The sequence below is a fragment of the Bombus flavifrons genome, chromosome 4 (genome assembly GCF_040668555.2).
Source record: "Bombus flavifrons isolate JBK064 chromosome 4, iyBomFlav1_principal, whole genome shotgun sequence".
NCBI classification, from domain to species: Eukaryota; Metazoa; Arthropoda; class Insecta; order Hymenoptera; family Apidae; genus Bombus; species Bombus flavifrons.
In genome coordinates, this window is record NC_138445.1 from 69355 (window position 1) to 87037 (window position 17683).

The window sequence follows — 17683 nt, forward strand, 5'->3', positions numbered from 1 at the left end:
GTCTTTTGTCGATATTAATTCGCATAGATAAATATTTGACACGGAGATAAAGTAGAAGTAAATGTTACAATTAATATAAAATTATAAATTTGTATTTAATTACGACGTTTCTGCTTATAAAAATTGTGATATTTTGCGGAAAATGTAAGTCCTTTTATATTGTATACAATTAAGCAATTTCAGTATGATTATTAAATCAGAAATTAATTATGCTTTCATTGATACGAATTTTATCATGCTTCCGTATATTCCTTCTGCATACCTATTTATTTATCGAGCTTTCATTCTATAGAGCATCCTCCGTTTCGACGATGAAAAATTAATTATTTCTGAACCGTAATGATGTCCATATGCTTCATTGTACATGTCGATGCATAATAAATATCGCAATTATAATTCTAAGACACATTTTTATACAAACAACAAGATCTACATATGTCTATTAATATTTTTGACTGATTTGTCAATCCCATTCACGATGGAGGAATGAAATTATCGTTTTATTGGGCAAAAAAGAAAAAAACAGCGCCGTTTCCTATTCAAACAAATATCCTTTCGTGATCTTTAAATAAGTGCATCATTTTTCTGTACCGCCACGTTTTTAAGCGTAAATATTTGCTACAGGTAGAAAGTGTATAAATTGAAATATCATTCCTGCTATGCAGCGTTAAGGGTGTGGAAGTTGAGAGATGAAAACATGGAAGCCACTAACGTGCTTTCATGCATTTTGTTTGCGTGAATAATATATGGCGAATAGAATACATACGGCAACGTAAGCAGATCGTTTTGATTCGTTATCCTTAGTCACGATTCTTTGATTCTACGAATATCAACGATGAACAAAATAGAGGATCGTTAAAAGCATCGCAACAAATACAAAAGCACCTCATGTAAATCTCGTAACAATTTACATAGTTTTCGAAGCGTAACAAATCCGGTAAAAGATACATAAACCCATCACCGTGGTATTATAACACCACGACAATACGATAGTCTTATACTTCACTTTATATCCGTTTTTAATATTCGAGCAATTTTACGCAGGAGGAAAATTCGCGAACCTGTTAATTGGAAATTAGACGATGAAAATTCAGAAAAATCTGTTTGCGTTGTCTATGGTATTGCAATGCTTTATCTAAGGAACGTAATAATAAATAGACTGTGCATATTTATGCAGATTCGTATTTTTATCGAGATGATTAAAAAAATAGAATCTAGATAGAACGTTCTTTTAGATAGAAAGTATTATACTTTGGATATTTTATACAAAAGTATAATATTCTGGATATTTTATATATTTTCGTTTATTACGTGCATTGTGCATTTTCGCACCTTCGCAAATGCATAAAAATCTGCAGTTTAATAATAAAGCAACTTGGGATTAATCGCTTAACACGTTCACTGCGTTCTGCATTCGAGTCTGCGCATACTTTTAGATTAGACTTGAATGTACAGCGTGAACTAAAAATCCCGAGATTATGAAAACGTATTGCATAATAATTCATATTAAATATACATGTCGACTGTTGACGCCACAATGACATACCTCAAAAATCACGATTTTAAGGAAAACGAGTTTGTATCGTTCGAATCGTTATGATTTTGTAAAATCGTCGCGTTAAAGTGCCAAATTGGTAAATAAAAATGTATCGAGGTAACCCAAGGAAAAGAACATTACAATGTTCTTCTTTAACTCGATAAATTCACGAGTATCCTCCATTCTGCGACACTCTTAATGCAAAATTTATTTCGCGCTCAAGATTTATTTGTAACATTATGTAATTATCGTTGGAAAAAATATCAGCACGACGATATCCTAATAACGCAAGATGCGATATTTAAAATTTTGATAAACCTGACGCTGTTGTTGCAATGACGCAACAGAGATATGTTACCGATGAGCCAGACCAATGGGAGCAACGATAGAAATGCAATAGCAAAGTAAGCCTGTTCGTGTAATAATTTAGGAGCTCGTTTACGCGACTCGACTGCTAAAATGGTATCAACGATAACCAATTTTTCCGTGCAAGCGACTCAAAAGCAACAAATTTCTAGCTATGTTGCAGCGAATGATCGATACGTATAGTTTAAAAATATAAAAACAGGATGAAAATCGTATAGAAATTATTCGCTGGCATAGTGTCGTGCGGAAAACGAAAATCAGATCGTCAGAGATCGTGTTAACGCAGTTGTATCGAAAATTTGGAACACCCAGTATCGTCGAAAAGCCATTACGGATCTTGGGGTCTTGTTGGAGACGCGCGTGCATGTGTGGCCTGTAATGGCAGATGGCGTGGGGCCTGTGTGTCGAGCAGCTGCAGCTGAGAAAGAGAGCAGGCACTGGAGGAAGAAAAAAGAAGGGGAAAAAGAGGGGCTAAAGGCCGTGGAACGTATATACATACTTGCTACTCGTGTCGCGAGGACCACCCCAACCCCTATGATCCAGCGGAAAGAAAGCCCCCATACGTAGCTTTTACTCACGGGAAAACCCTACGGAAAGGAACCTGTCGGTAGCAGCACTCGCGTCACCACCTTAATGGTGACCTCATCCTTGAAAAGATCACCGGAAAGCGGAAATGAGTCGTCCCCTTACGTGCAAAGAAATAAGTAGATCGCGAATGTTCGTGCATTTTCGAGAAATTGAAGATTCCAAAGATTTACGCCATGCGTCTAACACGAGGAGAAACGAAATACTTTTGTATCGTAAAATATTATTTCGTAATTGTTATTTCGCTAATTGTCATCAAGATAGCTATTATCGTTTGTAAGATTAGATATTGTGACGTTACTACTGCTATTTTTAAAGTTAAGTAACTTTTTAAGTCTCGTCTGTATATTCTTTTTTAGTTTATCGTTCGGATTGCACGAAACACGTTACATTAGTTTTATTTGGACGTATCAGCGACTATCGTAGGCCATAAATTGTACGCGAAAGTTGTAGCTTTCTCCCTTTCTGTACTGGAAACCAAAATGACGAAAGTAACGTGAAATTTAATATACTTATTCATGGTGAAAAATGGTCAACAGAAGTAGCGAAAGGTGTGATTTAGTAATGCTATTAAGCATCAGTAATGGTATATCCGCGGACGCACAGCTGATAAAACAATTCTTTATTAACGGGATTCACGAGTATCAGCAGCAGTAGCAACAACACTAGTGACAACAGCTGCAGAACTCTCGTCGATCGACGAGAGAGCAGCTGTTCCCTTTTGCCGTTCCCAAATCACGATTCGAGTTCTGGTTCAGGTTCTGCTTTTCCTGTCATACGCGTATACTCGTTTCGGCTAGGTTTCTAGAAATTCTCAAAATAAATGAATCAGTCGAACGTTAGTTGAAATTCGATTCGTACACAACCGTGTAATATATCGAAATCAGGGTTCAATTTTAATGCTCGTAAATCTTTAACTGTAATTATGTATGTAGCATAAATGTAAACGTGATTCAAATGAATTTCAATAAAGGTATACGCAGATTGCGGATACTTATGCAAATTTACTCTTTCATGAACAGCGAGAGAAGAGGAAAGCTTAAGGGCGATACGTTTCACTCGCCAAATATGATAACGAGTACTATATCTGCTTCGGATATTTGTATTTCATTTGCAGCTTTTAATTTTCTACAGATGCATAAACATTCGCAGTCCATTCGTACGATTGCTTTCAACGTCAAGATAAGAGCAAACGAAAAATTCAGTAAAAATTCGTTAAACGGATAACTTTTTGATGCTGCAAATACACAAACGGAATACGCAAGTTTCAGTTAGATTATGTTACTCCTTCTTCTTACTTGTTTTTTTAAGGTCGCAACTAAAAATTTGATTTAGAGTTTATAGATACGATCAAAACCGTAAAGGAATTATAATAAATTAAATTTCCTTTTCACCGATCACCAGGCTATATGTATCCCAATTAACGGAAATGCTTATTTACGATAAGAGGTGAATCATGGAAAGCGAATTCAGATGTAAGATAATAGCCTCGATAGGACATCTAGGTCGTCTTCTTTATGTGCACGTAATGAGAATCAGTCTGGCTAGGGTATGTACGTTTCATCGAGAACGAGGTGTCGTCACCGATATTCTTCCCCTCACACGCAAGTGGTACGCGATTATACAATATAGGAGGATGATCGCAAAGAGAACGCGTGTACGCGTGCACATCGTGTGCCGATTGGAACGCGTTTGGACGACCAGAGGAGGGACAAAGGTTGATTTAGCCCCTGTATCGAAGTCGCATTGTACTCGTCGTCTGATTCTCGTCTCGGTGCCAGCTGTTCCTATTTCTCTTCTCTCTTTCTCGTTTTAGCTTTTCTCCCCCTGAACGAAGCTTTCCTCGGAGCTTTCCTTTGTCGAGCATCATCCACGTTCGTGCCAGTCGATCCGTACCGAAATTAATCAAAAGGGAACGATCGCGAGCACGTGGACAACCCCTAGTGCTTGCTACTCAAACGAAACGCAGACGCCTCTGTCCGATCAAAATATTAAATAGCGCGACCAACCCTCGAGGGCACCGGCTCCCCAGCAATAAGAGGTGGTGGGGTTCTTGCTTATGAAGGGGGATTTGGGGTACCGACGTACGGCCACGTGCCAGCCATGGGAATATAATGCCGCAACGGCCACGTGCCCACCACATAACGGGTGTGTACTGAGAAAACGACCACTGGTTGCTTTCAACCGCACAGATGTGTTGTCTATGCGTAGCGCTCCCTTTCGTTTTCGCCATACATCCCTAACGCCCGACTCTTTCGTTTCAACTTCTCCCGCAGAAGCTTTTTCCAGCTTTCGCCCGCAACTTCGCTCGCATGCACTACTCATACACGCAACAATTTTTAAGCAGATGATTTCCTAGGAATTAAATGTCTACGTATTTTTTATTCCTTCGTAGCAAAAAATATTGGATTATACAAATGTTGGATTTCGAAATAAACACCACGTAAACCATGGTTGCTTCCCCTCTACCAAACATGGGAGTCCATAGAATTCAGATGTCAGGCCATTTCACAGCTTCTACGAAGCGTAATCCATTTTCTTTCCCGGATATTAATTAAGCTGTACAGCAGAGAAAAACCCGTCAGAATCCATTCGCTAGCTTTTACGCGATGCGAGCGCAAACAGACAGATAAAGATCCCAAAAATTAGTTTTTTGGATTTCACAGCGTATGCGCTGTTTCCGGATGTACAAGCACAATTCTTCCACTGTTTTACTAAACGTATAGATTGTATAATATTCACGTATTTTTAATAACGCGACATACGTTTTATTTATTTAATAAGTACCTAATGATAATTTACTAGCAATTTTTTTCTCTTTGTCGTTTTTTATTGTTATACTTTACAATTTTCTTTGCCACGTAATAATCGGCGTTGCTCACTCTGTTCCCATTAATTATTTCGCACGCTCTTTGCCGTTTATCACATTCATTGTGTACCTCATTGGAGCCAGGACGCATATTCAAAGTCACGAACGTTCGAAAATACACACTAAGAATAATTTATATAACACACGTGATATTATTTAATATGAAAGTAGATTTTATACGCGACTGTAATGGTATATTGACAAAATTTGAACTCAATTTGAAAATACAAGTATGTATAGAATTTGCAAGTATTTATTACAAGGTAAATTAAACAAAAATTAATATACAGTATGAACAGTTACCTGAAGCATATAACAATCGTTAAAAGTGGTCCTACTATATACTACTAATTAACTAGCACTAATTAAATAGCACTAATTAATGTCGTGAATGATCGTCTGTTTGAATACTTGAGCAATTTCTGCAAAATACATAGTTGTACCAAATATCTTGCAACTTCTGTACACATTCTCAAAATCGTCCAAAATTTATGCGACAGTTGGGTATAATTACAACGCTAATGAAATTTCAATCAACGGTGCTAATAGGAATGGTTTCTTAAAATTATATTTAATTAAATAGCGTGCTTTAAGTGTTCCTAAATAAATCAGTTGGATCGATTAGCAGTGAGGTTCCATTAGAGCACTACGTTAGAGAAAGGTCTTTAATGGACTTTGAAAAATTGATTAACGCGGGAAATAAAATTTGACACAACCGCTAACGATTTAGAACAACTACGTTAAAATGTGCTGCAGTTAGGGGTTGAATAATGAAAAGAGGGAGAGCACACTACCTAGTCATCTGTTGAATAGGGCGGCAACAGGACCCAGGCTCCCTTTTTCTCATTGCGTTAACGAACTGCCGATAAATTACTTTCCTCGGTATATTAATCGAGCTGCCGAAGGGTAGATAATACGTTAATGCATCCGTTAAAATCTTTTTTGAGAAAGCATTACTAAAGTTTATGTTTTATAACATCTGCTTCTCTTTCCACGTGAATTTTCCCACGTTCCTGTTAAAACAAAACGTAATACTTTTATTCAATTTCTTTTAGATTAAATATAATTATTTATGCCCAGAAGAGAAATCTGTTCTACACGTATCTGTTAATTTATAATGAATTTAATTTAACAATTCGATTTTAACAAGGATCGTATACCGATTGAAGTTATAAAAATACTTTTTAAGTTGTAAATCATTAATTTTATTCGAACAAGTAGCTTAAATATTAAACTTTGAAGATACAAGATATGTTAAAACTAATAAACGTAACTATGTCAATGAATAAATTATTAAATTAAATTAATCTGTGCCGATGATATTTTATGTATATCGGTCAGTTGTCTCTTGTGCACTGTAGAGTTTTCAACTTTTCGTTTATAACGATATTTTACTTATAATTATAATATAGGAGGGGAAAATAAATTATACGTGTTCAACAAATTGTATTTTAATAAATGTTGAAAATAATTAGATAAGACGACAGGAAATAATAAATATCAAATTCTTTAACAATTCTACAAACTTGAAAAGTAATCCAGTTCATTGGGAATTCCTCCAAATTTTTCGAGGTTGCGCGAATATGTGTCGAGAATAACCTTAATCACAGATGTTTGTATTTTTATCGTTACTACAAACGTGTAATTTTCTGGGTTACTCGTAATTTCATTTATTAAGTCACTTTGTCGTAAATTAATATGTATTTATGCATTCCACATAAACTATATAATTTCTACGTTATTTTTGCAGTGCTCATACCTATAGCTTACTTATATCGTACTTATAGCTACTATCAGTACATTAATACATTAATAAGCACATACTACGTATTTTTGAATTTGTCATAGTCAGTTTGTAATGAGCTTTTTCTTATAATCATAAAGTATATGGCAAATATGTAAATAATGAAATTTTCAGCGAAATCGTGTAGCGCATTATATAAGTAAAGAGCTGTATCTTCATATACTTTGATAATAAAGTTATATTTATCTAGAGTTGAGTGCAGATTTAAGTACTTTTACCGTTCAAGAAATTTAACGTTTCTTACATACAGACAGATTAAGATAGTACCAGCACTTCGTAATCTCTAAATGGGATTTCCCTGCCTTCATAAGGTACGTACAATACTCCGTGGGTTCTATGTACCTGGAAAGAAAAATCTAATGTAACAGAGACACAAGTAAGTTGCAGCGAAAAGCAAAGAGGTACGTAAAACTTGGAAGAAGAAAATGTGAAATTGTAGAAAATCTTGTGCGATATATGGAAACTATCTCAGGACGGATTATATAACACGATTATACAAGCAATAATAAATCAGGAGGAAAGAATACATTTTATTTTGTTCGAGGACGCCTGATTGCTCGATAAAACAAAGTTAGAAAATTTGTTGAGTAAGTGCGCACTCGCAGTGTCGATCGGCTTGGTATTATTATCGAGTGATTACTTCAAGATTTTTATTCACTCGATCTATAACTTTGACAACTGAAATCAATTAAATACTGCAAGAATATTTGTGCAACGAGTTAAAACAGTAATAAAATACTGGGTAATAAGTTCGTTCAATTTTATCCAGTAATATACCTTTGTGGGAAAGAAAAGATGCAAACATCTAAATTGTTTTATAAAAGATTAGCTCTAGCGTAAGACGTCGCTTGGAGAATATAATTATTTACTTATTTATATACATATTATTTAAGATACCAAATCATCAGCCCTGTATATTAAAATAATAAAATAATTAACACAAATAAACAGTGCCACTAAACGTGACAGTAAATCAAAATACCGCAGAGTGTGGATTATCCGACTTGACGTGGATCGAATCTACCTCGGACCGTCGAAAATTCGAATAATGCGTTAAAGTCCATGACTGTGGATAAGTCGTGCATTAAAATTGTAAAAAAAACATTTTGATAATGTAATATTGTACGTGTATTTAAGTTCAATTAATTATTTAATCAATTGTAAGTTTGATTAGTCGTTTTAACAATACCTGACTATTTCCGCTCTCGTACTCTGCGTTAAACCTTCGAAAAAATGAAGTTACAACAAAGTTCGAAGCACCTCGGATAATACGGAACTTTGGTTAAACGGGACTTGAATAACCAAGACTTCACTGTATATTAAACTAAAAGTCATCGATCATCCATGTTCGCCTGCGTGGAACCTGGAACCTATTACATATATCCTTGCTATGGTCCCACTATTTATGTGCCCATGGCCAAGTGTCGCATGCGCTTTTGAGTTAGTGCAGAAGCGGGGATAGAGATAAGACAGATAAGACAGAGGGAATAGATATTAATGTGACTCAAGGAAAAATAAATAGGGTATGATCTAACCCTGCATCTCAATTATACTCATGCCAATTTTGAAGTGAATCGGTTCGGTAGTTGAGGCGTGATCGAAGGACAAACATAAAACATTTCATTTTTATATACGTTAGTATATAATGAATGTAAAATGTAAAATATAAAATATAAAATAAAAAATGTATATAATTTTTATATACATTTGTAGAGAAATGAGATAAATAAGTTAGTTAGAGAAATAGTATCTAGTACTTGATGTGCATACTCTTCTAAGATAAACACGAACGAACTTATTACTCACCTACCATAGTTGATACGATGTTATTAGTTGGAGTTCATCGTGATTAATTACGTAAGAAGATAGTAAAACTTATTACTAGTGCAAAGTATTCGAATAAATTCAACTATTGTTACATGCACGATCGAAACCCGAAGAACCACAGGTACGTTATCTATTAATTATAGTGAAAGTTTCAGATGTAAAATATTTGAGGAAAGTATGTTTCGTATCTTAGTTTTTGACAAATTACGAAAGACGAAATCTTCGAATCGCTTGGAGTCAAATGCGACTAAATTCCAATGCTTCTGCCGAAATCTTTATCGTGTTCAAACTAACGGTTGGGACAGTTAATATTATCTCTGTTTTAACGTATAATTAGAAAAAAAGAATTTTTTACGAGAGTTTACGATTTCTTATCGCGTTCAACCGGAAATATTTATATTTGATTTAGATTTCCTATCTCGATTCTTTTACCCATTGCTCGTTGTTCCTCCGAAACTTATTGACAAATAAAGTTGAAAATATAGATGTATGTTAACATATATATTACAAGTGCAATCCGCAAGATATACAAAGTCCGTTTCGCTCGGACAATCAGCATTACACCTGACTGGCAAAGTCCAACGAAATAGTCAAAAAGCAAACAAATGGTCCGCTGTCATGTGAACGAAATTGTCCACCTCTGGATGAGCAGACTCGATAATTGTTATTTCTTTGCGAACTTTGTCAGGTTTGGAATGGGCATTGTGGATGATGATAAATCCGTGTGGACAGCTCCGCGCTAAGTTGTTCCTGTTTTATTCGCCTCAATTGTACCATACTTTTTAAAATGAAGTATCGGTATGGGGTCAGGAATATAAAAGTCTTGCCAGCTCGTTCATCGATGGCGTCGACACGACGCGACGCGACGCGACGCGACGCGACGAACGGTGCACGCGACCACTTGTGGTTGGAAATTATTATCGCGTGTGCTTTTCCGTACGTTGGGGTTCCCCTGGCATCGGTGAAACAGTTGCCAGCCGGCTCACACTGGCCGGAGATTCTTATATGCCTAACTTCGTATCGATGCTTTGCTGCCTATACATCAACATACGTGAATATTTTCAACTTCATTCGTTAATAATTAATTGTTAGGGAATAACGAGTGACGGCTAAAACCTTGTAATTGTTTGGTCGATGTTTCCACAAGCTGCATTGATATGTAAATGAAAAAGTGAACTTACTTTTCCCACGCATGGTATACCATTTTGAAAAGCACGGCCTACGTAAAGCATTTCTCCTTCCACCGTATTTCCAGATTCGACCGCGTGTGGTGGAACGTGACCGTTACTCGCGTGGACCCAGTGGAATTCGGCGGGCATCAAAATCTATTACGAGAATAAGTATCTTACAACTAACTGCATAGTTTCATCGTTTAGAAATACGCTGTTTAGAGGGATCGATAAAGGGGCACGATCGTCACCCTTCTAATCTTTAATTCTTAATTCTTCACACTCGAACAAATGGCCTTAAACGAGACGCTAGCATAATCGAATCGGCAGAAATTGATTTCGATAAATGTGATCCAGCGTATCACGTAGTAAATAAGGGGCACCTAACGTAGCACCACTTGCAAGTAAGTGGCTGCTTATTTATGCAAGCAAGTATATTCGAAGAGCGAAACGAATGTCACCAATCGATACCGAATGGCGATGAATATACCGCGGATGTTTCTGCTATTTTATACGTTTCTCCGTTTCATCTACTAAATATCACGATAAATGCTCTCCTTTAAATATTTTATACATTTTTGCATATTATCTGCACTCTGCTTATTTGCAAATAAGTCACGTATTATGTACCTATCTGTAAAGTTTAACCAACATCGGTGTGTCATACTTGAGCGATGTTCCATGCAAGTAAGCGTTTAACAAGTATTTAATATTAGGCATGAACATTCTACTCAAACTCAATTAACAAACAGATATGCAAGCGGATAGAAGTCCGTCGTTCAAAATAGAAATAATATCGTTTAAATATCGTTTAGTTTTACCTCAAAATCATGCTTCATGTGTTCACTGCCGTTGTGACAGACATAGGCAACGCCATGTTCTGGCTTCACCTTCGCAGGAAGCATATCACCATGATGCAAGGCACGTCCAACAACAAGATTCAAGCCATCCAAGTCCTTGCCGACACAGATCATTCCCGGTACGAAGTAGCGAGCACCCGTGAATCTAACCCATTTATATCCTGCAGAAGTAGTCGGTATCAGTGAACCTGAACATGGAAACTATCTCTATAGATAGAAATCAGGTTGTTAGCAACGACATTCTCGATCGAATATCTCACAGGTCGCGAACTTCGTTGGTTAGACCAGTCTTGTGAATCACGTTGAATTTATCTATTGCCAATTCCAGAGTGCAAATTCCAGTAATCAATGGTTATTGATTCGTTAATTTAGCGCAGTAGTAAAGTAGATGTTCGATGGTGTTGTTGGTGTTGCGATATTCACAGGGTTCAGGATTCTCTTTTCGATAAGGTTCGAATGTGTAATGTTATAGCGACCAGTGCCGAGTCTGCTTCTTCGTGTCTGTTCCTTTTTGCGAAGGTCGTAGCAAGGTTTGTTTCGTGTATGTTTCTTCTGGATTTATTTATTTAAGAAGGTGTTGAAAAACAAAGGCATTCGAACCGAAAATTATCCACAATATTGCTAAGTCTCAGCGTTAAGTGGGATCGTCTCTTACGCTCATTATATGCTGGAGGTGACTATTCGCACTGTATACTAGTTTTTTTAGTGTGTATGAGATTACAGTGAATACCAGATTGTCCCAAAAGCTTCTTTCATTTTACGAGGAAATAAGAGATGCGCGGCATTTCTTGTTTTATATTATTTTATTGAATCATGTATGATACATTTTGTAACGATAGATCAAAATGGAAAAAATCTTTTGGGACAACCTAATGTCTTGTAACTTGTATATGCGTGATTCTGCAGAAGTGGAAATTATTTCGCAGCGATGTTGCCCGCACACTTTTTCATTTAATTTACGAATGACATATAACAAGCTTCAGGTATGACACATCACACGCTAATATTGCTAGAATTTGTGGTCAGACAAATAAGTAGCTGTCTGTGATTTCATCTGTACATTTTTAAAAACTCTTTACAAGGACTGAGAAGGTATCCAGGAGGCTGATAGTCCAATAAAAGTTTCATGTAACATATTTGGAACAAACATATTTGAAACCTTTTGCTTAAAGAAGCAGATATTTTCTCACGCTTTTTATCACGAAGCATTAGTTGGAAGATAATTAGTCTTCTCAAGGATTATCATTATTCAATTCTGATATTAAAAAGAAAGCTAAATGCCACTGTTACATTTACGTTACAGCAAATAAAGCTCAGTAAAAATAATAAACTTGGAATATAATACGAACCGTGAGATTGAAAAGTTGGTGGAATATAACGTGTAACTTCCCTACAACGATGCGTAAATTTAGCATTCCCAAAATACCTGTTAAAACCTGTTAAAATAAATATCATTCTTTCAGAAATTACTTCACGGAGGTGCGAAACTGGCGACAAATATTGTAAATCTTATTTATCAATAAAACGAAGTCGATCGAAGTAAAAGTAAGCGATATGAATAATAAACATAACCACTGTAAAATATATACAAAAAAAAGGAAGAAAAATTAGTACATAACTTCAAATTCATTCACCGATCATGGGTTGCAGAGTAAAGTTTGCAACCGTGACGTAGCAGAGACCGAGAATTTCATGCGCAAGAGATAATCTCTGGATTAATTCGTAATTTTCCTATCAAGTTACTATCTTTCTCTGTCATACAAATACGATATAATTTAACGTTTTCAGCCGTTTACAGTCGGAAGCGTTGCTCTGTAACTGCATAGCTATTTAAACCGGCAGGTCCGACAAACGACATCAATTTCTAACTGAAACCAAGGTCCCTAGGTTTGTATTAACATAGTGAGGAGAATCGAGGAAGATAGGCGTTTCAGAAATTGCTCGGGCTTATCAGTCAGGATAAAAAAGAGATATCTCAAGTGATACGTGACGCTCGATGACTGAGCAGTGCAACTGCATTCGATCGTACATAAAACGATATATCCTGACGTTTCCATGAGATAATGATCAAACTTTTTTATTTCTGATTTCTTTAAAATTAAACTTCCACTGACGTATTTGTAAGATGTTTTTAATTAAAATGAGACTAAACGTAATATAGTTTAAATCGCATTTACATATATATACTATATCGGACTGGACATTGGACTTACCAGGAGAAAAAGTCCAGTCACACTGGACATAGGACCGCAAAGGGTTTAGGGTGCTAAAAAGTAAATACTGCAAAAAATTCCCACCTCTGTAGAATCACTCGTATATATTTTCAGATTGGGTTCAAACTTTGCCAATATAATCTTGGCAATCGCATCTCTATTGAACGTCAAAGTGTTTCATATAGTATAAACAGTGTACACGTAGGAGTTTTCCAATGTATGTTAAGTGTACAAATATCTTTGCAAGAAACTGTAAGTATGCGTGTAAAGGGAATGACGTACAGGGTGATTGTTAAATCTTGATTCGAGGTCCGTTTTTCGAAGCACTTCGCGGAATCTACTTATCGAATCAAATAAATCGTTTTCTCAGTATGAGTTACGTTTGTCAGAATACAAATTTTTGTGCCAATTTTAAGGTTAAAAACTTTATCATTGCGATAAAGAAGGCATATATGGCGATAAATTTAATCGAGAGATAGATGACGAATCGGTTAAGCGACGAGTCGATCGTTTAACCAGAAAGTCGATACGAATTTGTTAACATTATACAGATGCTGAGATTAGAAAGATACAAACGGCTTTACATACAAGGCGATCCGTAATTTATGGTAAAAATTGAAACACGGAGATTCTATAGCTGTAAATAAGACGAAAATCAAGAATAACAAAATTGCAATGGAGGCTTGGTTTTTGAGAAAATCGAATTTGAAAATTTGTAAGGAAATAGACAAATCTGATCTGGACAGTTGAAAACGAAGGATCGGATGTTTACGTGTATGGCCCTGCAATGGAGAAAATAGAATTGGGCAAATTTTTAAATTTGAGTTTCTCAAAAATGTGACTTTAGACAAAATGATTTTATTCTACGCTCGAAAACGAAGTCTCCGATGCACTTTTGTTATGAATTGCGAATCATACTGCATATTCACAAAATTAAAGTAATTATTTGATTATGTGCAATGTATTTATCATAGCCATTTTATCACCTGTTATATCGTGCGCATGAAATGCATAGCATTCGTAAGATACACGACAAATTGGTATCGATCTAAATATATTACAAAAAATAAAATTATACTTCAAATAGTTACTTACCACGGCCTTGCATCCTGACTTTCGTAACAAAACTTCGGTAAAACACAGAATTTTCTTGAATCGCGCGAACGCTTACGGTTGCGAACAGACACTTTGCAATATGTTTAACGTTATGGGTGTGAACGCAATCTCATCCTCTTTTAAACGGAACTATCTTATCGTAAATAAGATACGAGCAGTATTTATGATATAAACACTGATCGGCGATTATGTTTCCAAGAAATATTTTAAGGAAATGTTTTTATAGATATTTTGTTTATTGATTTTTTCAGATTACTTAGAAAAATTTTGTCTAAGAAAGGAAAAGAAAGTAAAAACTGAAGAGATCTTTTAATATATTTTTCAGTAGAAATGCGTGAAGCTTTTACTACAATTACGTGGAGCTTTTTCGTTCATATAAATTTGCCAATGTGATGTTATATCGGTAAAATTTGTTTACTACGATTGAAGTATTAACTTTGAATTGTTTCGTGTAAATATTTTATGCTGCAGTTAATTTTATTTTATTTTGTAAAAATAAAATTTATAGCAGTACGTGAGTACATCGGTGGTACTGGGTTCGCTTTTTAAAATGTTGCGTTATATTCGTTATTAATTAATATTAGCGTGTCCTCCCATGTTTCGTATGGAAAAACCAAGTGTGTCGAATTACGTCCCTTTTGAAACCATTCAATTTATACCTGCAACATTTTCTAATATTACTAAAAATAAGCGAGATGTTCCAGGTGATAAAGTTATGTGGGCCATCCTTAGACGAAACCCATACGTAAGAAGTTTCCAATACTTTGGGGAGAGTGTTCTTCTTTACTTACTTTCTACTACTTACTTTACTTATAAAGTTACTTGTAAAGTTACTACGTACTTTCTACTTTAGATACTTTCGTCACTGTATGTGAACTATACAATGTGTGCTAATTGATCCAAAAGATATGTTGTATTACATACTTACACGCTATGTAATTAGCAGATATTTTCATAAATTTATAAAGACAAATGAAGGAATAGAATCTAAGCAGAAAGCTTTCCTTGCTGCGTATTATCACGTAATAGGTGCTTTGAAATTTCCCATAAATGCATGAAAAGCCGCAGTCTAGAAATCATTATTGCCAGGTGGTTATACGTTTCATATCAGAGTCTAGAACCGATGTACAATACAGAGATCATCAGATTGAGAAAGAAGGATGAACTTTCTCATCGATTGATCAGGAAGCGAGCAATTCGCTATGTTTATCGACCAACTAGAGAAAAACGCACGTCACTTAAGTGTATCTTACGTACGTACAGCCATTTTCTGCGAGTTCTCGTGTTACGTGCCCGTAAGTCATGTCCAAAGCCAACGTGAGCAAAGTACTTATATAGTACATATATTCAGTGTTCGGGTATTAACGTCAGGTGGAAACGAGCTCGAAGCTGCTTATTGCATAACGAGAAAAAATATAACTCTCGCATTTCTCCGTGGAAAGGAAGCATCGTAAATACGAGCATCCATGGGCTGCTTGCAAAACATCTGCGCAAAAGAGCATTTAATCGTTCAATCCGAGTGATATTTCTGTAACTGACAATGAGCGCTTGCCGAAGCAAGACAACTCACTTTTATCCACAAAGCACGTTACTTTCATCTTGCTATAAAATTCCTCTAATTAAAGCCAATAACGTTCAAGACAACCTTTTAGTTACACGAATTTTAACTAACTAACTAAGAACGAATTACGCCATGATATTGTTAGAATAGAATTTATACATATGTGTGCAGGGCGACTCGTTATTGACACAGTGTAACAGAGTGCTATTGTCACGTAGGAGACACAAGAAATCACGAAAATGACAGAACACCGGTGATCTGCTCGCGTCGCAGTTCGAACGTTTCACAAATAAGGTGAAGAAATTGAACTTTATATATGGTAATAGAATTTATTATGCGAATCCAACATAGTGACAGTTCAAAGTGTTACACAGAAAGGCGTGGGACGCTAATTTGGCAGGGTTTCTATATCGAGGTTTTAGTCCCTCTGGAGGTGTTATTGTCGGGTGTATATCAGAGGTAGCTATTGCGTTACTATCTGGTTATTGTTTCGATAGCTGTGGCATGCAGGATGTTTAGTCTACCCTATTACTGCTTCTGAGCGTGTGACCTTCTTGAGCATGTGACACTATCAACCTAAATTTAAATCAATACGACACAGTGTATTTTAGAACTAAATCGTTAGCTCACAATATCATAGCCGGTGATACGAATAAATATTTTTGAGAAAGTTGAGAAAATTTTTGCAATGTATTGTCTGAATGCCTGAATCTCATTTGGAAGAGCAAATTTACTTTCGTATTGGGAAACGTTACTACAATAAAGAGGATGATCTACAAACAGAATTCAGTTACAGTGATTGCGCTTGTTTGGTTCATTTTTAGTTACAAGATGAAAATGAGTTAGTTTAGTGTGTCCAAGTCTGGTGAGAATAACTTGCTCTTTCCTATTAGAAGCAAGTGCTGGGTTTATTTTTAGATACATACCATATATTTGTACGACGAGAACTATTCAAACAGTACATCTTCTTCAAATAGTAATTTAAAATAGTAACTCCTTTATTTGAATTTATTTTTGCGTTTTGTGTCTAACGCGAATGTGATATTCAATCGGTATAAGAAATTGAACGAATGTGCAATAAATCTTTGATCTACTGTTCAACAAAAATCCTATAACATTTTCGTTTACAATCCATTACGCCTTTATCTAAAATTAATTACATACCACATTTGTGTATTTAGCGTTAATGCGATAGTCATAAAAAATGTTGTGTTCATAAATTGAACGAAGCGAATTTCTCGATATGAAACAGAACATTTTGTTTTAAATAAAACATCACTAACAATTATGTCGGATTTTATGTTATTATGAAATGAAGCAATAATTGCCGAAGCTAATAGTCAATGATAACAGTAAATGTGATTACGCAGGAGCCGTTCTATTCATTCAATGAGACGTATAACGGCGGAAAATTTTGGCTATTCGAAAGAAACGTCTCGTAGTTCGTGACTAATCGTTTGAAAATTATTCCGATCAATGATTCCGTTTAACGATAATCCAGATTAATAGCATAATCTGTAACACTTCAACAGCCGACATCACGAGATAATTTTGCTTGCCTCTCCGTATGGAAATCGACATGATTAACGGAATAATACATACCTCATCCCTTAGAGAGTTAACGCGGTATAAAACTATTAAAAATGACCTCGCTAACAGAAAGGACCTGTTCTTTCTATCGTTTTTTCAAGTCCTAAGATCGATAATTTCATCGGAATCGAGAATTTCATTGGACGATAGATTTTATTCAACTTCTACCATCCGCTGATCCTTTCT

General features: G+C 35.7%; 1 protein-coding gene across 3 annotated transcripts; it reads right to left on the bottom strand.

Annotated features, from left to right (window-relative positions):
* Positions 1-7039: 7039 nt before the first annotated feature.
* LOC138178854 (uncharacterized) lies at positions 7040-14450 on the bottom strand. Of its 3 annotated transcripts, XM_069111150.1 has the most exons (5): positions 14326-14436; positions 12367-12453; positions 10979-11178; positions 10170-10313; positions 7040-7503 (listed from the first exon to the last, which is right to left on the bottom strand). In XM_069111150.1, the coding sequence occupies exons 1-5, from the start codon at positions 14336-14338 to the stop codon at positions 7417-7419; spliced, it is 531 nt and encodes a 176-aa protein (XP_068967251.1). In that variant the 5' UTR covers positions 14339-14436; the 3' UTR covers positions 7040-7416. The 3 variants fall into 3 exon arrangements, with proteins under 3 accessions (XP_068967251.1, XP_068967250.1, XP_068967249.1); XM_069111149.1 differs by lacking the exon at positions 12367-12453 and having other exon boundaries at positions 14326-14450; XM_069111148.1 differs by lacking the exon at positions 12367-12453 and having other exon boundaries at positions 10979-11205; positions 14326-14444.
* Between the last annotated feature and the right edge of the window lie 3233 nt (positions 14451-17683).